The following is a 22,153-nucleotide window of genomic DNA, read 5'->3' on the forward strand; positions in this document are numbered from 1 at the left end:
ATTTCAGAATGAAGTCCAGATGGAATCCGACGAAGTCCGAAGGACTTCCGGAGGCTGGCTACTCTGGTTGAGTGCTGGAGGACTTCCGGATGAGCGCGGGAAACTTTCGGATGAGTATAGGAAACTCTGGAAGAGTTTCACCCGCTGCATTAGATCCGAAGGTAAGCTCCCTAGATGGAAACACATAGAAGATAGGCTGCAAGGGACAGAGTCCAAAGCAGGATAGGGTAGGAGGAGTGGTCCGAAGGACAGGACGTCCAGAGGTCCGAAGGTTGCGTCATCCGAAGGTTACGACGTCCGAAGGTTGCGACGTCCGAAGGTTACGACGTCCGAAGGTTACGACGTCCGGAGGACCAGAGGAGCGGACAGGATTCTAGGACAAGAGAAGAAGGGCTACAACGGACAAGGTCCGGAGTAGAAACAGATGGAGGTAGACTACACTATGGTAGAGTCGGATAGACGGGGTTTAGACAGAAGTCTCGGAAAGACAGGAAATGCCGGAAAGGCAAAGCTTCGGCTTAGGGAGTCAATCCCTAAGCATGGATATAGACGGAAGGATAAATCCGGAGGACCGGAAGGTTGGCCTAGGGAATCCTTCCCTAGGCCTAAGGAAAGGCAATACTAAGATGGACCGAAGTCCGAGATCAGAATGAGTGAAGTCTAGGATGCGAGAGAGCAAGTCTATGTTGAGCAGAATCTAAGATGATATTCGAACTGAGGAAACTTTACAGGAGTTGTACAGAGGTTTATATACTGGACGGGATCCGAGAGGATCAGTAAGCTGAAGACAAATGCTATGTACGAGCATGTGGAAACATATTGGTAAGTATGAACGGAACATAAACAAATGAACTCGGAGATGAACAAAGTACAAGGATCAATAAGCAAGACGGAAACACAGATAACCGAAGTCCGGAGTCAAGAGGATTACCATAAGGAGATAGACGCTGATTTAAGGTTTGAGCTTCGGATATGAGTATAGGTCGGATCCGGAGGTCTAGAGATATCGGATGAGGCGTCTGGATATCGGATGAGCGGATCCGGAGATCTAGGTGAAGACGAGACTAGGATATAGATCATGGATATCATCCGGTAGTCTAGGGAAGGTAAAGTCTCAGGTAGGATGAGCTCGGATCCGATGGGATCAAGGGTGGATGAAGCAGGCTTAGCTGCGGAGGTCCGAAGGTATGGATATATGGATGTACGAAGGTGTACGGATCCGAACCGATAGTGGACTGGAGGACTGCAGGCATGGATAAGGGTATGGAGTCATGGATAAGGGTATGGAGGTCCGGATGTGCATCCGGAAGGCGTCCGGAAGGCGTGGGAACATCATCGGACGTAGGTCCAGAATACGGGATATGACATCATCCATAATTCCACCTCCCATGATATTCTCTTCATCACCGAATTCACCGCCATCATCACCAAAGTCAACTACCATCGCCTCGCCTCCGAGTTCTGGTTCATGAGAAATGTCGTGCTCGATATTCACTGGGTCCAAGGGTGGAATGAGGGAATTAAGCTTGATGATATCTTCTAGCCACGTGTTGCAGCCAGACCGGGGCTGGCTCATATGGCGAGCGACAGATGTGTGGTCCTTCAGAATTTTTCCGCACGATGGACATTGAGGCATAAGGGTAAGGGTGAGACATACGACAGTCATCATTAACCTTCTGATCGATATTTCGGCATTTTCCGATACTGACTTAAACAATACTACCATGAACATAACCAAACTGCGATCTCTATCAGCACGCGCATCAGGGATGGACGAGCAGATCTCCCGTTTACATCATCGCGAAGGACCATCGGGTGCATATGACATATACAATGTTCTTCATTCTGTCAATTCCTTGGTGATGTCGATCTTGAAATTCACTTTTTCGATGTACCTTACATTTTAACAGTCCATACAGGATCCAACCGACTCTGAGGCCAACCTGGTGTTGGACCTTGTAAGAGCTAAGCGGCAAGTTTATCTAGCGCAAAAGACACTGGCGGACTGTATAATACGTGAGAACGAAGTGTTGGCAAACTTACTCCGATATCGAGCTGAAGAAGCAGAAAAACGACTGGAGGACGCGGATGTTGGATTAGGGTGCATGCGAATCGCATTTAAGAAGAATGGATGGAGTCATTTTCCTCATCCGACTCAAACACGCGATGGCCGCCTACAAACTGGTAAGCTAACGATACGAAACTTGATGCAGGAGGTTGATTATCCCAGTAGAAGATACTGAACGTGGTCGTCACCTCACCGTCCAGCTTGATTGATCCGAGCGCTCCCTCTTCACATTATTATGATACTCAACTTATGTATATGCTGTTGTTGCATGAATATTTCGCTATGCAGTGTTATTTGTTGTATGTCCTCTCAGGCGTGAATGAACATATGCGTCTCACTCAGATCTTAAACTATCTTCACTGCGGCTGTTTAAGTTTGATCATTCAATTTGAAGCCAAGTCATATCGTACGAAACTGAGTTGTATAGACCTAGAGAAAAGTACTATGTAACTACTACCTATATTAGTTGATAAATTCTTGAATTATACTGTAGAACTGTGAGTAACTGGAGACAATGTATACTTTGCAGCCACTGTTGGCTGTGACTTTGGCGGAACTGTGGACTCTGTGGCTCACTGTCGTGGGAACATGATTTGTGTACATTCTGTGGAGAAATTTGTGATTTACTGATGTGGGGAACCAAACCGGTATGGATTTGAGTTTGAGTCATTCATTGGCTGATTGTCTTGATTTGGGAAGGTACTGGGAGGAGCACCACTAGGGCGGCGTTGTGCCCCATACATCATTAGATGATCGAGGGGATGAGGGGAATGGGGAAAAGCCAATGCGAAGCAACCAGAAGCCAGCAAATCCCCAGAATCATAGGGATCCGCACATTTGTAACCAGATGCTAATCCGAGTCAAATATGATTGTATTCAGACGCAAATCAGACATATGGTTTAGGTTCTACTGTTTCTGTGCACCTCTGCAACGTCGAGTTTTCCAGTGTTGGATAACAGTCTGAATTGAGGATCTCTCCAGGTTCTAACACCTCGGAATCCGTGTCATTTGCTACATCTGTTTAGATACTGTTTACATCGTCTTTTCGTACCCTTTCCAGGTCTGATCAGTTTCTCACTTCCGCAGTACTAGTGTCATATTGTGACGGCGCCAACGCCAGCCCCTGACTCGCTTATTCCTGGCATGTTTTGTGTTCATCCAATTAAACGCAAACTAGTCTTTTTATTTCATTTTTGGTAAATGATTGCTAATCCCATGTGATTCTACTGTGACTGTCACTCAATGCATGATGTTTTTCGACTCGTAACCGAATGAGTCTATCTTAACCAGTCTTGCTAGACAAACAATCTTTTCCTTTTACCACGCCTTGAACATTCACTCATGGATGGATTTCTCAAGGCCCATCTTGAGTAGTCATAGCTAACCGTCTGGCACCAGAACAGATTAGAAATCTGCTCTCTTGTGGTGCGGATTCGAAACCTGTCGACACTGGACAGTTCTTCGGAGGTTCGTCTAAACTTGGCCAGCAAGCGTCCTGGCCCAAGTGGATAACACAACAGATCCAAAATCTGCTTCTCTTGTACTTCACAGGTTCGAAACCTGCCTAACAACTTGAACAGGGGTTTTTTTCTATCGGAACACGCCTTGAAGATTCACACATGGACAGTTCCTCGGAGGCTCATCTCAACTTCGTCCTCGCCAAAGTGGTTACCACAACGGAATAAAAATTCGTTTCTCTTGCACTACGCAGGTTCGAAACCTGCCAAACAACAGGGTTGTTTTTCTATCGGAACACGACCGAGTCCTCGGAGCAACTTCACCCTGACTGAAGTGGTTACTGCAACATAATCAAAATCTGTCTCTTGGACTGTACCAGTGCAGGTTCAAAACCTGCCAATGAGTTTTTTTTTTCCATCCGAACACGCCTTGAAGATTCACTGATGAACAGTTCCTTAGAGGCTCATCTCAACTTCGCCCTGGCCAAAGTAGTTACTGCAACGGAATCGAAATCTGTCTCTTGGACTCACACTACCAGTGCAAGTTCAAAACCTGCCAACCAGTTTTTTCCATCCGAACACGCCTTGAAGATTCACTGATGAACAGTTCCTCAGAGGTTCATCTCAACTTCGCCCTGGCCCAAGTGGTTACTGCAACGGAATCGAAATCTGTTTCTTGGATTGTACCAGTGCAGGTTCAAGACCTGCTGACGAGATTTTTTTCTCTCAGAACACGCCTTGACGATTCAGTGATGGACATTTCCTCGGAGGTTCATTCTAACTTCGCCTGGCCAAAGTGGTCACTACAACATAATCGAAATATGTTTGTGTCGGACTTGCGCAAGCTCGAAACCTGCCGACGACAAGGTTTTTTTCCATTGGAACACACTTTGACATTCACACATGGATGGATTCCTCGGAGGCTCATCTTAACTGATCTTAACCAAGTGGTCACCGCAACAGAATCAAAATCTGTTTCTCTTGCAGTCGGTTCGAAACCTGCTGACAACCTTTTTGCAGTGTATAGATCCTCAGAGATCCATCTTAACTAGGGCCGGTCATTGTGCCAAAACCTCCTTTTTATGTGATAGTCTGTCCATGAAATAGAATTCACCTTCACGCCCCGTGCGGATCGTCTCAGTATATCCCTGAGATGTGTACAGTGCCAACCTAGATTCTCGATGGACTAACCAAAACTGTCAGGATTCACCACCAAATGAAACATTGATGGAGCTGGAGGCCAGAAGAATGCACGCAAGCTAAGGACATAGTGAGTCTGACGGTCAGGCAGATGATGTAACCTCCTCGGCCTCACTGAAGTCTCATGGATGAACACTCCTTCGGTCGTTCTTCCAAAACGACCGAGGATGATCCGGAAGCTAAAGGTGGGAGAATTGAAAAAGGCAGACCGAGCCATATCATTCTGATGTGTAGTTTGCGTGCGCTCCTGTTTTGTGTTGATGCGGGGCGGATACTTTCGATTGCCGCAGCAAGACCCGGGCCGACGGGAGGCAAGAAAGCCCCTCAAGAAAACAAGGAAATTGGAACAGGGGCGAGACAACAGGACAACTGCAATTCAGTCTGGTCTGTCCCGGAGAGTTTGGCACGCGAGGAATTCGAGATAGCGCGCGCGCGTTTGCTCGACTGAGCAAAAGGCTCACGGAGAAGTTCAGCAGCAGAGTTACGTCTCGGAGCCACCAAACGCTTATATAAAGATGAAAAGCAAGTCACCACAATATTCGGTACATAGATAGATAGTCACGCAGGAGGTCACGCACATACTAGTAGTAGTAGTGGCGCCGGCGATTATTAGCGCTCTGACCGTGCCACAGCGAGTGAGCGCGAGTCATCATTGACATAGGAAAATCATCAATCAAATGATTCGGAGGCTCGAAGCAGATCTACAGTATGGGTTGAAGTTCCGTTGAACAATGTTCCAAAATTTGCTCAAAACGGAACCAAATTTGCTACTCGGATGACTCGAAGGTGCACGAAGTCCTCTTGCCTATTACGGACGCGTGACACTGACTAAGGGAGCGCGGCTGTCTGGCTTGCCATATTTATGGCAATAAGCGTGATTCGAATATTCAATATTGGATGTCCCCTCCCCTCCGTTCAGGACCTGCCAGTGATCATCCCGACACATGGCGCCGTTCAACCCACCGAATACAGTCCTCAGCGGATTAAAAGAAAGACCAGAGGCTTTACTTGCACAGGGCAAGTTCTCTCGAATATGTTGCAGGCGTAGCATACTCAATTGTCGTATCTTCAGGTGACAAGTTGTATGTTGGAACAGCAACAGGCAGTCTCTTCATCTACGAGTACAACGAACTTTCTGGTATGCTGCTGTTGGATGCTGTTAGCGCTGATATACTCATCTCAACACCAAGAGAATGTATCAACTTTGGTGGACACTAAGAAGGGTCTGTCTCGTAGATCTATTGACCAGCTGGGTTATATCAAGGATGTCAATTCTCTGGTTTCCCTCTCCGGTACGATCAATAACATAAGTATCATTGTCGGTATTGTGAATTAAGCATGTCCATCCTCAGAAACTATACTAACTTTGTATCCTCTCCCGAACTTTGCTCCTCCAACACCACTTACAAGAGCCAAGGGTGCATTGACATTCGCTGTTCACTCTTCCGTGCACAACCTTGACCCAAGTAGTGCCCAAGGTGGAGCTAATACTGGCAGGGCAGGCCCGATTCCTACGATGGTGACGCAGCTTATAGTCGGGTGCCGAAGGAAGGTAGTGATATACACGTGGAAGGATAGTGAAGCACAGGAAATCAAGGTACGAATTTGCTGCACTTGTAAGACCCATCTAAGCCAGCAAGCAGGAAGCTATTCTTCCTCACTCGCCGCGTGTTGCGGTGTTTCTTGACAGCGATAATGTTTGCTTTGCGTACTCACCTACCGAGTATGCTCTGTTCTCCATCAGTAAGCTCACGACACTTGACGTTACCACACCTATACCCGCGAATACTTCCATGGGCGCATTTTCTGGGCTTACTGGGTACATGTCCCTTGGTCTGGGAGCCAGAGCCAAACCTGGGTTGGTGCGGCTGAGCGATACCGAGGCACTCATTGTCAAAGACAGTATGATACAAGTTTTATATTCGATACAATGGATAGCTGAAGCTTCCGGCAGACCAGGGGTTTATCATCGGCACTGATGGAAGGCAGACAAAGCCAGCGACGATTGATTGGCCAAGTCCACCCGATGAAATTGGTCAGCATTTCAATCTGCCCAGTTCTTCCCAGTTTTCTGATTGTCTTGTCTAGCCTTTGTCAACCCATATATATTCTCAATACTTCCTCCTGGTACTGTCCCGGTACCGGAGAGCGGAGGTGCTTCTCTTCCATCTGGAAGCGCTCCAGCTGCTCCTCAGTCATCCCTCATCTCCTCTCCAGTTGTGCAAGTCATATCGTCACTGACAATGCAACCTGTCCAAACTCTTCCCTTCCTACCCACATCATCAGCGTCTTCTGCCGCCACTTGCACAATTAGACTCTTGACGTCTTCTCCTGCCGCCAAAGCACCTCTCTTCCTTGTGGCTACTCCGAGCGACCGCACAGTAGCAACTTCCGAGGGCAGCTCGATATGGCAAATTCAGATGAGGTCATGGGGAGACCAGATTGATGAACTTGTTCAGCGCTGTCTCTATTCCGACGCACTATCATTGCTTGATACGTTAGACAAAGCTGTTTTATCAGACAAGGTTCGTCTTCAATTATACAATTGAGTGACAGGCATAACGCCATCTACCTTCTGAAGGACCAACGACGAACCCTGATTCGCGCCCTCCACGCCGTGTCCCAGTTCCGGTTAGGAAAGTTCGATGATGCAATAAATTCTTTCATCGAGCTCGATCTCAACCCCGCCAAGGTCGTTGCTCTCTATCCTGAGCGCATCGCCGGACGTCTTTCTGTTCCTCCAGATGACTGGATACCATTGTTCGGGGGTCCTGCAAACCAGCAGTCACTCACGCCAAAGAACGATGATGCCATGTCAACAAAGTCCCAAAATGATAGCAATGAAAGCAAAGAGAAACTTTTGGAGCAGGCAGCGTCCCCTGCGATGGCAGTCAAGGCTTCTGTTCGTCGGGGAGCCGCATTTGTGGCACTTTTATCCTCCTCGAAAGACAAAGACGATGATACCGTGTCCATTAGCGGGAAGAAGAAGGTAAAGCAAGTAGGTCAGTCAGATATTTTGTCTTCGTTGACTCGTCGCGTCAATAAATTGTCCAGATGACTTCAGCCGGTCGGTGGACGCTCTATGGCGATATCTTACCGATCGTCGTCCGAAAGTTGCAGGCGCGCTCGCAGCAGTACACATTGCACCAGCTCAGTCTCACCAGTGGCCTTTCCTCTCTGAGACGTCGACCGAAGAATTATTTGCACTGCCGAACATCCCTTTGCCTCTGTTGACTCCAGAGCAGCTTGTGCGGTTTGCGCAGATTGTAGACACAGCGCTCTTCAAGTCTTATCTCGTGACTCAGCCGGCCCTCCTCGGTGCACTTTGTCGTTTGGCCAATTGGTGTGAAGTATCAGAGGTTGAGGAGGAGCTCCGGGCACGAGAGGTGTGTCCAACGTGCGCATGCACTCAAACATAGCGTTTATTAACGTTACCAGAAATTTGCAGAGCTTATATATCTTTATAATGGAAAGAAGATGCATGCTAAGGCTCTCAATCTCCTCCAACAGTGAGTATCTATGTCTTTTACCTGATTGCACTTGCGGACTAATGGTCTTGCACAGGTTAAGTGAGAAGGAAACGGACATGAGAGACAAGCTTGATCCGTCCATATCCTACCTGCGAAAACTTGGTCCTGAGTACATCAACCAAGTATTTGAGTCCTCCCGCTGGATCTTTGAAGCCGACCGTCACATGGCTTTCGAGGTGATCCTTGTATATATATTTTTGTCCGGTTCGTTGCTGACAATTATCTGTCTCATCCAAGATATTTACATCTGACGACGTTGAACTCCCTCGAACCCAAGTAACGGATTACCTTGAGAAGATTGACCCTACCATATCTACTCGTTACATCGAATATCTGATCGATGAGAAAGGCGAGGAGAGTCCTGCATTCCATGATCGGCTGACAGAGCTCTATCTGAACATGACTCTAAGTGCTCGCAAACGAGGAGACGAAGGTTTGTTGTTATTTTTTCCGGCCGATAACTTTCTGACCAGTTTCCGCTAGTAAAAGAGTTGGAGGTTTACTCAACGCTCCTTCGTTTCATTGATACCACTGATCACTACCGCCCCGATCGCCTGTATGGTTTACTGTCGGAGAGTCAGTTACAGAATAACACTCACCGTAGATGTTGATGCTTACATTTTGTAGATCTTTACGAAGCGCGAGCTGTGTTGCTGGGCCGTATGGAAAGGCACGAACATGCTCTGGAGCTCTACGTTTACAAGCTCAAGAATTATGCCAAGGCCGAAGAGTATGTCTCTTTTTCCCAGCTACAATCTTGATCTCTCGTTGACCCCGTCGTAGATACTGCAAGCGAATATATAATCCAAACGGAGTCACCAGAAGCGTCTTCTTGACTCTTCTTAGGCTCTACCTCCGTCCGACTGATAAAGCAGCGCCGAATTTGCTGCAGCCCGCCTTAGACTTGATCAGTCGACATAGTCCTCGCTTAGACTCTGTCGAAACTCTTCAACTTCTTCCTCCCCTCGTCACCGCTTGCGACGTGCGCCCATTCCTTCAAGAAGCTTTACGAGCACCGATTTTCGACAGTCACGTCATCCGCGATATCCACAAAGCACGAAATGAACAAGTTGCTAGGAAACTGATGCTGCTAGAGTCTAGGCGTGTCAGAGTCACGGACAGTAGAATGTATTTGCAATCTTCTTTCGCGTGGATGTTGTCTAATGACTTGTGCAAAGCTGTCCCCAATGCCATAAGCGTCTGGGTAGCAGCGTCATCGCAGTTCATGCTCCTAGGTGAGTCTAATATCTGCCTCTGCCGATATTTTCCGATGTCCCCATTTTTCAGGGGAGAGGTGACTCATTATCAATGCCGCGATGCTTTTTCTCGGAGGCTCGTTGATCCTATGAGGAGATAATGGTTATAATTCGTCGTGCTACACAGCATCTTTGGTACAGCTGCTTTTGTTGTTACTGAGGGCTTAGTATGTATTGGTGGGCCCGCCACCTGTAGTCAACTGCTGTGCGTCTATCTCGTGTATCTCTCTGGTTTACCCCTTCTTCTTGTCTTGTCCATCCTTCAAGTTCTAGATATAAACAGCTGGTTGAGCAAACAGACGAAACCTGGAAAGTCCAGAAGTTGCATCCCATCAGCATTTCTTGAAAAAGCTCCAACTACAAGCACGATCTCCCAAGTTCTGATCGTCCATATATGTTGGTTAAAGACGAGAGGATGATGGATGATCGCCACTTACTCATACACTCATTGAAACATCCCCATTGCTACCCAATAATCCACCCACTGTGCCGCGTCTGCCGAAGACAGCGACTCCAGCTCCTTCATCGTTGGACTGACACGTTCAGCTACAGTGGTGGCGAATGAAGCCACGCCACCCGCTTCGGAGCCCATCTCTCCAGACACCCTGATCGTGATGTCTGATCGAGCCATGAAACGCATGAAGTTAAGAAGCTTGATAGCAGGCTGCAATTGAAGACTAGTTGGGAAAACGTTGTGGCCAGCTATCGAAATATACGTACGATGCGTTTCATGGTCTCTTCGCTCAAGTCCTTCGCACTCGATTCAAGTTTCTCGAGCCACTCCGAGAATGACACGAGAGGTAGTGGGTAACTTGTCACTTTACGCTCAACCAAGGCATCTGCGACGGGCTGCATCAACGTCCTCCACGCGATCGGTCGCGGATGCACCAAATTCACCGCGATGGGAGGTTCTTCTTTCGTGAAAGCTACATCAAGAATAGCATTTGATATGGCGTGGGGAGGGATCCAAGACACAAACTAAACCGCGCGTGTCATGAATAAATACCCTCGATAGTGACAGACTTACTCCTTTAGCTTCCGGAAGCGCGCCCAGACTTACACTTGATTCGATGATGATCGGTAGCCAGTTTGTCGTGGACCAAGCTCCTCGTGGGGGCCCTCCTGATATTTGTCCCATTCTGAATGATGATCCCGGCAACTTGCTGTTGACGAGAACCTTGTTGGGAACAGTGTTCGTAGAATCCATGCCCCCCGAAGTAGCTTGTGACTTACCCTTTCCGAAACATATTTGCTCGCGCCATAGCCGGGACCTGCTGCGACGCCTGCGTCGTATTGTATTTCTTCAGGGAATGGTCCTTTCGCTTTATCCCAACCTTGAGCAGATGAGATGGAAGATGTGAACATGAAACGCGGCTTTGGATGACGCGGAGAAGACAGTGCCAAGTCTATCAGATTCCGCATTCCGCGCACATGAGGGTCGAATGACGAGAGCGCCAGGTTAAAGTCGAGTCGCCAAGCGTTGTGAATGATGACGGTGACAGACGTGCAGATCTACGCTGTCTTTAGTTGATTCGGTGACACTGGACATGAAACAAACCTTCTGATATAACTCCTTATCTAGACCTAGGCGATCATTGGATGTATCAGTCTCTACATACACTAGTTTGTCTGACTGAAGCAGGGTGAAATCTAAACCGCGATCTTTGAACGAATTTTCCTGTCGTTGTTGTATGAATGCCCCCTTTGATGGGCGATTGAAGACATATACCACAGACACATCCTCGCGCCGGAGTAGATCTGCAAGCAGGTATGAGCCAAGACCACCTGTAGACCCGGTCAGGGCAACCACATGATCGCTTTGGCTGCACCCATTAACTAGAGTGGTATTGGCCTCGGCGACAGAGTTCCCTAATCCAACTGAATACCTCTCGATCATGTTCTCGATATCAGCCTTGGCGTCGACGGTACCTGTACCATTCTGCTGCAATACTGCATTAATGACGCTTCTCGCGAGCCGGCGAATCGAAGGACTTGAAAATATGATGTTCTGGTCAATCCGCAATACTGATGCCTGAACGTCGCGATCTGAAGATGAGCTGAGAGAGCCGATAATGCGGTTTTTAAGGAATGTCGCAGAGAGACTAGATGTACAAAGTAAGCAGATTACTAGCCTTGACTGTTTTTCGACCCACCTGTCAAAGCCTTGAGCAAAAAGGTCTGTATCAGGATCGACTGCCTTGTCGGCGTTCACAGCAGTAGCGTGGACCGTGAGCCATCCCTCGACGTCTTCTGCAGTCCAGCTTATAGGCAAAGGTACATCGATACCTGCCCTAGCGCTGCCCTCCACTTTCTCATATCTGTCGCCCGTGAAGTCTAGTTGACAGAGTGACGAATGGGTACTATGCTCACAGGGCATTGATCTCCTCCTCATATAGGTTGACGGTTGCTTTCTTGGTAACGGTCCCTTTTCCGGCTCGAAGCATGGGCTTCTCACTGTGTGTCACAAGAATCATCTCTTTAAATATCCTGCTGAACGCAGGAGCCTCGTTATTCGCTTCCTCTATTTCTGGCCTTCAAGAACATTTTCAAATTCAACAGCAGCATATGATCTTGTAGTGGACTTACCACACTCGGTTCCTAAACTCAGCAAGGTGCTTTTCGTCATCAACGTCAATTTCACACCCTACTCGTGGCTCTATGAGGATCCCAACTTGATTACGACCACGGCCGAAGATGACGGTGCCGTTTACGTAGGGGTTGGCGCAGATGATACTTTCCATGGGAGCTGGTACTGTCTTCTCCCCAGACGAGAGTACCAAAACGTCATCGATCCTTCCTACGCTGCAAGGAAAATGTTAGAGAAAATAAATAACACGAATTTCAGTCGCACATCTTCCACAAACCCTCTATCGTCGGATGCTTGACAAATACATCCGAAGTAGCATAACCCTTGACATCCGAAAGATTCTCTACTGACACTTGATGTGTCGGGTTTGTCTGCGATAAAGCGTTCAACGCTGAGAGGGTGTTTAAAGATCAAGTTGGAGACGCACCAAAACTTGACATTCATATGTGCCGTCGTCCTGTGGGGCCCATCTGATCTTGGAAGTTGGTCCAAATCGCACCTACTCCCAAAGCTTTTGGTCGACTGAATTTCGGATGAAATAAGTGGGGATACCAAATTCTGTAGCGCCGTAAGCACAAGAAAGCTTGACCCCTGCGTTCACCAGGGCATTTCCCATCTTGGGCGCGAGAGGACCACCAGCATAAGCCTGCATTGGTATCAACGCGAGTGATTCCTTGTCACAGCATCAATAACAGACTTACAACATATTCGAGCGTCTTCAGAATATCAACAGCACTCGGCGAAAACGCCCATTGTTCCAGAAAGGCAGGCACGACTACCAAAGCGTCCGATTTCGTCTTGAGTACAGATTTCAAGATGTTTTGCGAGTTGGGTACTACAGGAGTCGCCAAGGGATCGAGGAAAGATGTAGGCGGGTAAATAGACACACTGCTCAGGGTGGCGATGGGGACGAGCAGCTGAAGATATATACCAAGGGTATGGAATGATGGCAAGGACGCAGTACCGATGCGAATGGGAGCGGCAACGTCGATGTGGTCAAGAACACATGCTAACGCCACTCTATCTTAGCATTGTTTGATGTGCAGATTACTTTACTGACTCACGCGTTATGCACCAGTGGATGGCAGTCAGGTTACTTATCGGAATGGGTTTGGGGAAACCAGTGCTGCCAGAGGAGTGCAAGTAGAACAATACATCGTTCTCAGACGACGGCGAACCTGGGGAAGAGTACGGGACAATGGCCTCGTCTGGAGTACCACTAACGAGCGCGGGGTACAGGTGTTTCACCGCCGGCATCTCGTCGATCTGCAGCTGACCCATTTGAGTAGCACGAGACGCAAAACCCGCTTTGATTCCGTCGATCAGAGAAGCAAGAGAGTGTTGAGTGGTGATTAAACGACGACATCTTGTCTTCTGCATCATGCTCGCGACTGCCGCTGCCGAATTGCGAAAGGACATGGCAAATGGCTTGAAATAGCAGTGATCAGAAGCCCGCTCATTCAGAGATTCTATGTACACACAATTAGCCCAGCGAAGATGATACCCATAAATACTGTCTGGTAAAGAAGGGTGTCAGAGATCCCGATGAGGGCGACCACCTCTTTGTCTGCGCCTGCGCCGCTTTTTCTAATTGCCTGGGCGGCCCGATGGCAAGCTCGATGGAAGTCTGAGTGTGAGATAGAGACCAGATCATTACTGTCAGGTTTGTCATAGACAAAGAAAGTAACGTCCGAGTTATATTGCGCATTGAATTCCACCAATTCAGGGAGGGACAGAGATCCATCGAGGGGAGGGCAATTGACATAACTTCGATTATATGAAGCGCCCATGATGAACGATCGTACACGCTTAGGCTGACTATCTGACACGAAATACCATGCGTGAATAAGTAGTCATTTTCAAGCGGCATCTCGAAGAGAACCCCGCGATATTGCATTTCATCATTGCGAGAAAATCTGATAAGGATCTAAGTATGTACCTCCAAGCTGAGGAAAGATGTTTGCTTACTGATGTTGGATGCCAAGTCGTTGGAGTAAGGGACCCCGGGGGTAGGAGCCGAGTAGCAGCCGAGTAGCACCGTAGTTTAGCGAGCCGCTGGGCGTCCTTCGGATTTTGTCGTAGTGTAGTGCTCCTCACCACTTCTTGCCTTGCTCGCGGCACACGGGCACACAGTCGCGGATACACCACTCCATCGTTGCTAACATAGGTAAGGAAGCTCCGCCTGAGCTCCCGACGGTACCACAGACAAAATCAGTGAAAAATGGTAAGTATAGTGCGTGGGTTATAAAGTATGCAATAAATGGCGTTATGCCTTTATTGTATGTACTGAAGATAATATCATGGATGTCAGTGACAGGATAGATCGCCGTGAAGGATTGGTAGATTAATGATGACCGTCGGTATACTCGTGAGAGGTATGACAAATCAAGAGCCAGAAGCGAGTCCAGCGTTGCATGAGGATTAGTGCTCGGAGTTGTATTAGGGACGATGGAAGGTGCGGTAGGGTGGAGACGGTAGTATGCAGTGGCGAAAATGACTGGGCTTGAGCCAAGCTACTGGATTGCTGCGTGACCGTACTATTGGGAGGGCGTGAACTGCATGCAGTAGCGTTTTTTGGAACCATTTTTCTGTTGCTGAAGCATTCCTCTACGTGATATGAGATGGAGTTGTAAAACAAAAAATTGACATACACCTTTCCCCTTAGCATACAGAACATCGACTATTAATGTGCGACGCTCGTGCAGGTTGAACTCTGCACACTTGGTCTGACAGATAGAAGGTTTCGAGCCCAGTGGAAAAGGCAGGCCGGGATGGCGTGTCGTGGACATCGGGTCGTGCCAAAAACTGAGAATATGAGGTGAGGACAATACAGCACAAGGCATTTACGACGTACATGAGGACGATGGGGTGGGTCACAATACATCTCGAAATACCGGATGGGAGACCTTGAATGGCCGGACCAGAGGTCGTGTAGCGTAAGCCCAGAAAGTATTTAAATGCAATGAGATTTGTTTATGAACTTTACATCGAATTTCTGACGTTGTTGCCCTGGGCGAACGCGTTCAGACATCATAGTGAGAATGAAATACCATGAGATACGCCTGTCAACACACATTGACATCCAACAGGTCGTCAAGATTTATTGTTGCAGACGAGTACGCGTTATAGTCCCAACAGGTAATGGCTAGCAGCATTCCATCTGCCTAAAAGTACACGCAAGCCACTATTCTGATATGGTGGAAGGGCAAACTGACTCGGATGGGCTGGCCGCTGTCGAGGTTTCACACTTGTCTTCCGGTGTGAGGACTAGACTGGTGACCAGCCCCTCTATGAGACAAACCCTCGATAGAGGGACTGGTAAATCTGGGTTTGAATTTGGATAGTGCGCGCTTTGGAGTAATCACATGACCTGTAGCCAATAAGAAAACTGAAATTTTCGACGTGAATATTTGAAATGTTGAAATTAATGTTTGATTCATATTGATGCGATGCAAACGCGGTCGCGTCATTAATGTATGTATCTACTCTACAACTCCAATGGACGTGAACTCTATCATCCAAGCTGTGCGGGAAGCCTCGATGGAAAGACTAGATTCATTTGCTCGTTCGCTAATATGGCAAGAACGGCTCCCTACCGACTATATCGAAACCCTCAGTGACAAGGATAAGACGGATGTGTTACGCGCTTGCCTGCTCGTGTACATCCTCACGGCTACAACCATTGTTCCACAAGTATTCCAGCTAGAAGCCATTCTTGCAACATTGAATGGCCGTGACAGCATAATTACAGCCGGTACAGGCTGCGGAAAGACCTTGTGTCTCATAATTCCTAATCTATTTCGTCCGGACACTATCAGTGTGACGATTTCACCTCTGAAATGTCTCCAGATCAGTATCAATCAGCATCGAGAGGTCCCCGTCATCCCAGGACCATCCTTGAGACATTTCCCCCTTAAGAACAGGCGCTTAGGACCAGTACTATCTCAGAAGAAGCCGAAGTTTGAATTCAAATCATAAATAGGGCTGTCCGAGTGCAACGTGACGCTGCCCTGCAGCGGCCAGTGGAACAGAGCTGATCGCTGCCGGAGTCGACGAGCAATGTTGACACGTTCGGTATGTAATCGAGAACTTAGCAAAGACTTATCTAACTCCCGACAAGGCTTTTCAGTCATGTGATTACTCCAAAGCGCGCACTATCCAAATTCAAACCCAGATTTACCAGTCCCTCTATCGAGGGTTTGTCTCATAGAGGGGCTGGTCACCAGTCTATGTGAGGACGCCATCATTCCGAAGAGAATACAAGTTGCAAAGGCATGGGGAGTAATTCCAAGTCCTAATTGAGTAAATCGACTGACCCGGAGATAAGGGGTTTCTCATCCGGGGTCCAAGCAAGGCAAAATACGACTAGGGACAGACGAAGGGTCGTATCCAGCAGCCACACACATGGTCAAGTTTGGCGGGTGAATACACGACTTCGGACTGCGACCTCCCTCCTTTGAATCTACGCTCCACTTCCTTGCAGTCTTTGCCAAAGTCCCTTTTGCAATGACTTTACACATCATATTCAAGGTCACTGATTCAACATGTGCAAAGTCGTCGCAAAATGGACCCGATTTCCCTTCCTAACCACCACCAACCGCTTTCTTCCCGTCTGGAGAAAAAAGTCCGAATACCCTCATGTTATTCACAATGAAAAGACCCAAAACTCTGCTCAACATCTTCACCTCAAGTTAATGTTGCAGCCATCACTGAGCAGTATATAATCCTCAACTGGCATGTATCCCCACTGCCCGCACGCTGGCTCTCCCTGCTACCGTATTTAATGTCTCTCCATTACTTGAAGTGGCGCTTCCTGTTGCTGAGGTGGCAATTAGACTTCGTTTGGACGTTTGTGTTATTTGTATCCTAGCGTGTAAGCACATCGATGAATTTGCAATGAATACGATACTATTGATGGATAGTCTTATACAAGGGCGCACATTGCACAACTGCGAGTGACCGACGACCGTAAAATTTTAATAAAGCGTGCCCTGAATCCCTGGAGCAGGATGAGAGCAGCGAAGGTTACGGAAGCATGGAGTTTAGTGCGATGAAGTACATATGCGATAAAATGGGGGAGCTTTATTTGAGAGTTAGAAGAAGCGGGGGTACTCTGGACAGGTAAAAAGATGGGTAACTGAGCACATAACTGCGAAACCTACTCGAGGCCGTAGAATGGGTCAGAGTGTCTTGTTGTAGGTTGGGTAGACTGAGGTTTGGGTGGCACCTAGGCTATCATCATCCACACGGTGCACCATCGAGAGTACTGAACTACAAGACAGGAACACGGGCGAGGTGGAGTGGAAGGAGTGAGTCGTCAAACTCGCTAGTCACAAGTGCGGTGATAGAATTGTGTATAGTATCATGATGCTACGGCCACATGTACGGCTCCTGTTATCTGGTCGAAGGGTATCAACAAGTGTGCAGGATGGCACTGGCGTGAATGGCATGGTTATTCAGGGCGCTGGTTGCTACAGTGCATCATGATGCGTGGCGTAATGCCACAATATGTCCGTTGCCTGCAAGTTATGCCACTGGATTTTGTGTGACAGGGTGGTGCTGCGATAGAGCCAAATCGTCGTTAAAATCAAATTGCGTGAGTAAGAGTGATGCACTGGGTATGAGTGAAATTACGATCGCGAGTGCCGATGCCCAGTGACGCCTGAATATATCATCAGTGCTCTGCACCGCTCGGTCGTCAAAAGCTCGTCCTCTCACGATGCCACCTAGAAGTGTCAAATTCATGCAGTCACGGTTGAGCCTGCTCATTGCCGTTCGTAGCGGCCGGATATGCATGCCGTATATCTTGAAATCTTCAGGTATAAAGCTTGCAAGACGGTATAGTGCTAGCAGCGCGAATTTGTTAGTTTGATATTACCCAGTATTGGGTTGCTGGAGTCATGCAGGTGTCAACGGTTTGCAGTGAGCGCGTTACGGGCCATATATTATCGAATCTGCATTTGTTACAAAGTGTCAATAAAGCGGAGCTAATACACAAAAAAATGCAAGAAGTTAACATGTCGAAGACGTGACGAGGAGAATATCGAAAGCTGAAGTTAAGGAAAGGAAAGTATGCAGGGGATATGTTGAGGCCGTTATGTACAAGCACTGCTTGGTGGCGAAGATGTTGAGCAAGAGTCTGGGGTCTTTTCGAGTCATTGTGAATAACGTGAGGGTGTCCGGACTTTTTCCGCTCAGAAGTTGTTCGAAGGAACCGCCGGGAAAGGTCCGAATGACTCAACTGGTTACCATGAACTTGTAGCTAGTGCTTATACTGGTTGGAGATGAACGTTGAACCGGCACTGGTTGGTCTTTATCATGGAGCCTGTGCCAAAAACCGGGCTTCTTGTATATTCAATATTATTCATGCGCACGTACAGGCACGTCTGAGGCGTATTTTCTCCACTAGACGTCTCATTTTAAATTAGGGATAGGGATGCCGTTCACTAGACCAAGCTTAATCAGTGCCTGCGTAATGGACAAGTATGATAGTGCAGTGCATTTCCGGTCGGTTACACTACGGGCCTATATTGCACTGCGAGCTGAGTGGAAGAGGGTGCTAAATAAGGCTAGACATCTGTTTGCTGCGTTTGGAATAGTCCATTTTTCCTTGCCAACAGAAAGTCTTAAAAGACCCCGGAGTTTTGGACGAGCTGTCACGCTTCCCGGGCATGGGTAAAGAACATTGGAGACGGTCTCCAAATTACGAACAGTGTTCGGGTGGTCAAACACTCCGTGTGCACGACACTGCTTATCAGATCCCCGGGTGGTCGATCGAGTGACTCTGGAGTGACTTTCCCTTTCTACTTGATTTCAGACCACTATGCCTGCTTTGGTCGAAAGGGATCCGAGAGGAACGAACATTCACGGTACCGGTCAGTGCATACCGTACTGCACATGTCAGCGATAAAGACGCTAGATGGCAGTATATTGTTACAGTATATATTCCCCGAGTTTACCACTCACTCCGACACACCTATCTCCCCAATTGATGACATCAGTTTCAGATTATTCTAGTTGGTGGGCGCAGATCGATTCGTATCGTGTTTACAGTTATTTTATAGGTTCGTGGACAGCTGGTCTGACAGTGTCAGTGATACCCGATCTAACCTGTCTGCGGTTTCGTAGCTGCCTCTGCTGTTGTGGTTTCATACGAGTGGGGTGAGCAATATAACATTGAAGAACCAGAAGGAACCAGACTGAACGATATTTCCAGCACTGACATTTGGACAAGAGGTAGGTTGGCGCAATTACCGAGTGGCTATCTCATTAGGAATGGTTTTATACTAGATTGAACTGATCTGGGTGAGCAGCGTCCCAATCACAAAAGCAACAGGACAATACAATTAATTCGGGGCAGAGGCGGCGCTGGTCCTTCATGACTGCTCTTTTTCTCATTGTACGTAACTCTGCCTTGTTATAAGCGCGGTTGTCAGGTTGGGCTTACTTCAAAGTCTTCTAGGTGCGCTACATTGGAATGTTATATGCTGTGTATGATTGCCCAACAAGTTGGTGATATGTTACTGATCGATCTTTCACAATCAGTGTGTTTGTGTTTAGTATGTATAACGTCCACTGCACTTCTTTCTTCTAACCTGGGGCATCCAGCAATTGTTCCGTCAGACTCCGTAACTAATACAGTGAGCATTCTACTATGCCTGTCGCTCTCTCACACTAACTGCTCTCTGTAGGGGTGAGTGAAATTCTCGATTGGCTTGTTGATTTAATATAACTAGTCCCACAGCTGTGAGTTTAATTGCATTGTGCGGTTCTTCGAGGCTCACGTTTTTTTCAGGTGAAATTATTAACTCTGCATCATTGTGCATATCCTTTGTCATCAATGGCATGCTGGGGGGTGAGCTACTCATCTGCAATACCTCAGTGATATCGACTTGACTGAGATATCATGCAAGTCATCATGATCACTCGGTTATTTGCCATGTATCAGCAATCGAGAAAGTTGCTTATCTTTCTCGTTGTGATCTTTCTCGCTATCACGATTACCTGTGGAGTGATTACTGCGATACAAACCCGCCATATCTCAGTTGGTAAGGTTATCTATGGACGAAAGATTGAAGTGAATCAAGCTCATGGGACGAATATCAGAGGACCTTATGATCCCTGGCAGCTACTGTCAGCCTCAGTGTCTCATTGGGGGAAACGTACCTCTGACGGCCGAGTATTGGTTGCTCGGCACCACGTGGGAGGTCCTCACGTTGTGCCTTGCACTCTGGAAAGCTGGAAAACACTTTCGTGAACTGCGACAACCATGGACGAGACGGACCATCGGGGACTGCTTCACAGTGTTGATAAAATCACATGTGCTTTACTTTGCAAGGTTTGCTCATATTTCGAACGGGGTTGTTCTTTGGCGCTGAAGTCGTGCATGTGCTAGCTTTGTTACTGTGTCTTGCTTCCAACTCGGCTATCTGTCTCCGGCAATTCTGGTACGCCGATCTGTCACTGTTCTGCATGCGACTATCGTTCATCATTTTCATAGGACTCAACTACTGTGGGCACTCAGATTTATGGCGGTGTTCTTCAAATTTTCTCGCTCGTGCAAATGTTTGTGCTGGGACCGCGCCTCATCCTCGATGTTCGAAAATATCACGCTCAGCTCATATCTGACTCCGATGCAGTGACCAGCATGCCTGCGATTGTCTTCCTTGACCGCACGCAAGTGTCAACTAGCAGTGATGTCTAACATTCCCAATGTTAAAAGTATTTAATGATTATCGGGTAGTGCTTTGCAGGGAGTATGAGAGTATTGTTGTGGGACTGATATGGTGTTTTGAAGAGAAACAGGTCTGTGCACATGCATGTTGCGTCAGTCCATACTCACATCTCCGCGGTGCAGAATGAACCAGAACGTCTCGCATCATGTCTTGGTGATGGAGCATGCCCGCACAATCCAATGCTAACCGCGAAGCAGGAAGCGGGTAACGATATGTCCACCCTCTCACCGCCACCTTCAATTAGGGACCAGAACTAGCGCGCTAGTGAAGGACAACGTTGACAGATCGCGAGTCCGTAGCTGATTTGTCGGGTAGTCGACAGTGAATCCCTACCTCACATTGAAAAATTCGATGGCCTTGGCGAGTTGAGAGATTCATGGTGTTAGCGTTGTGGTGTGCAGCTGTGTCCACTGTTCAACAATAGTAGTAATACAGGCGGCCTAGTGATGCAACAAGGGGCACGCATAGATGGTGAGAGCAAAGACTCTGTACCAGGACGATCGAGGAGCATCGACAGCATGCTCGTTGCAAGTTGTACGTCCTGATTTAAGCACTACGACAACGACAAGAAAAGAAACTGGTGAAACGCGATCGTCGGTGCACTGTTGTCTCATGTCGACTCGGATGCCAGCCTGAGCAGGTGCACAGTACGGGAAAGTTGAGACTACTCAGCGATACTGAAGCCAACCGTGTGACACACTCCAGCTTCCTTTGTTATGCGAGACTGGGAGGTCCAAACGGGTCATGACTCGTCCCAAGTTTCTATGTAGTTCCTTGTTTCTTGAACCTAGCTAGAAAAGGGTAGTACAGATCTGGGCGTTGCAAGTAGTGTTGTTGGCAGAATGAAATATTTCTGCCAGTGGCAATTGCCAGGCGGCAATTGCCGGCAGTAGGTCGAAGGTGGTTGGCAGAAGTCGGCAGAACTATGATAACCTAGTACTTGTTCCTACTAACAAACAATAGAAATTTGACATATGGTTGATGTATCTTGGTGTGCAAGTTGGCAATTACCATGGCCCCAAAATCCAAGTGCCATCATGTCCAAAACATCGTGTCTGACCACTTTTTCCCTGCAGGGAGAAAGTCAAAAATAACTCGAAACACTACTTTTTCAAATGTAACTACTGCTCACATCCATTCAATTGTACCTCACATGGCCGATATCAAGCACTACTTTTCATCTCAGTCCGTTTGAATCACTTCATGCAAGCTATGCATACTTCCTGTACCGTAAAGATGGACTCCAAAGCTGGGAAGCCTGTTTGTCGAACACACACATATACCTGTCCTAAACATGAACTCAATGTTGCTTTTGCCGA

The 22,153-nt window shown here is 47.7% G+C and overlaps 4 protein-coding genes across 4 annotated transcripts; 1 reads left to right on the forward strand and 3 right to left on the reverse strand.

Annotated features, from left to right (window-relative positions):
• Window positions 1–1,165: 1,165 nt before the first annotated feature.
• On the reverse strand, window positions 1,166–1,636 carry DFJ58DRAFT_735457 (uncharacterized protein; the record flags this gene model as incomplete). The annotated part of the gene is made up of 1 exon (XM_041386639.1): window positions 1,166–1,636. The coding sequence occupies one exon, from the start codon at window positions 1,634–1,636 to the stop codon at window positions 1,166–1,168; it is 471 nt and encodes a 156-aa protein (XP_041236554.1).
• Window positions 1,637–5,606: 3,970 nt separating this feature from the next.
• Window positions 5,607–9,613, forward strand: DFJ58DRAFT_908574 (uncharacterized protein; the record flags this gene model as incomplete). Its single annotated transcript, XM_041395114.1, has 17 exons — window positions 5,607–5,743; window positions 5,799–5,864; window positions 5,917–6,018; window positions 6,079–6,323; window positions 6,370–6,628; window positions 6,681–6,761; window positions 6,815–7,251; window positions 7,308–7,728; window positions 7,781–8,112; window positions 8,165–8,235; window positions 8,291–8,432; window positions 8,494–8,689; window positions 8,740–8,832; window positions 8,884–8,986; window positions 9,040–9,384; window positions 9,435–9,491; window positions 9,544–9,613. Exons 1-17 carry the CDS (start codon window positions 5,671–5,673, stop codon window positions 9,611–9,613), a joined length of 3,093 nt encoding a protein of 1,030 aa, XP_041236555.1. The 5' UTR covers window positions 5,607–5,670.
• A 344-nt stretch (window positions 9,614–9,957) lies between these two features.
• Window positions 9,958–14,097, reverse strand: DFJ58DRAFT_750028 (putative aminoadipate reductase; the record flags this gene model as incomplete). Its single annotated transcript, XM_041387711.1, has 15 exons — window positions 14,068–14,097; window positions 13,581–14,015; window positions 13,164–13,527; window positions 12,801–13,108; window positions 12,603–12,745; window positions 12,527–12,569; window positions 12,364–12,470; window positions 12,099–12,314; window positions 11,883–12,044; window positions 11,666–11,830; window positions 11,071–11,614; window positions 10,746–11,024; window positions 10,540–10,689; window positions 10,233–10,490; window positions 9,958–10,176 (listed from the first exon to the last, which is right to left on the reverse strand). The coding sequence occupies exons 2-15, from the start codon at window positions 13,887–13,889 to the stop codon at window positions 9,958–9,960; spliced, it is 3,267 nt and encodes a 1,088-aa protein (XP_041236556.1). The 5' UTR covers window positions 13,890–14,015; window positions 14,068–14,097.
• A 2,739-nt stretch (window positions 14,098–16,836) lies between these two features.
• On the reverse strand, window positions 16,837–17,257 carry DFJ58DRAFT_820326 (uncharacterized protein; the record flags this gene model as incomplete). The annotated part of the gene is given in 3 exon segments (XM_041391959.1): window positions 16,837–16,876; window positions 16,891–16,983; window positions 16,995–17,257. A coding segment is annotated over 1 exon segment (234 nt), but the record flags the coding sequence as incomplete, so codon positions are not given.
• Between the last annotated feature and the right edge of the window lie 4,896 nt (window positions 17,258–22,153).

This window comes from Suillus subalutaceus, assembly GCF_016647625.1.
Source record: "Suillus subalutaceus strain FC151 chromosome Unknown DFJ58scaffold_215, whole genome shotgun sequence".
Taxonomy (NCBI): domain Eukaryota; kingdom Fungi; phylum Basidiomycota; class Agaricomycetes; order Boletales; family Suillaceae; genus Suillus; species Suillus subalutaceus.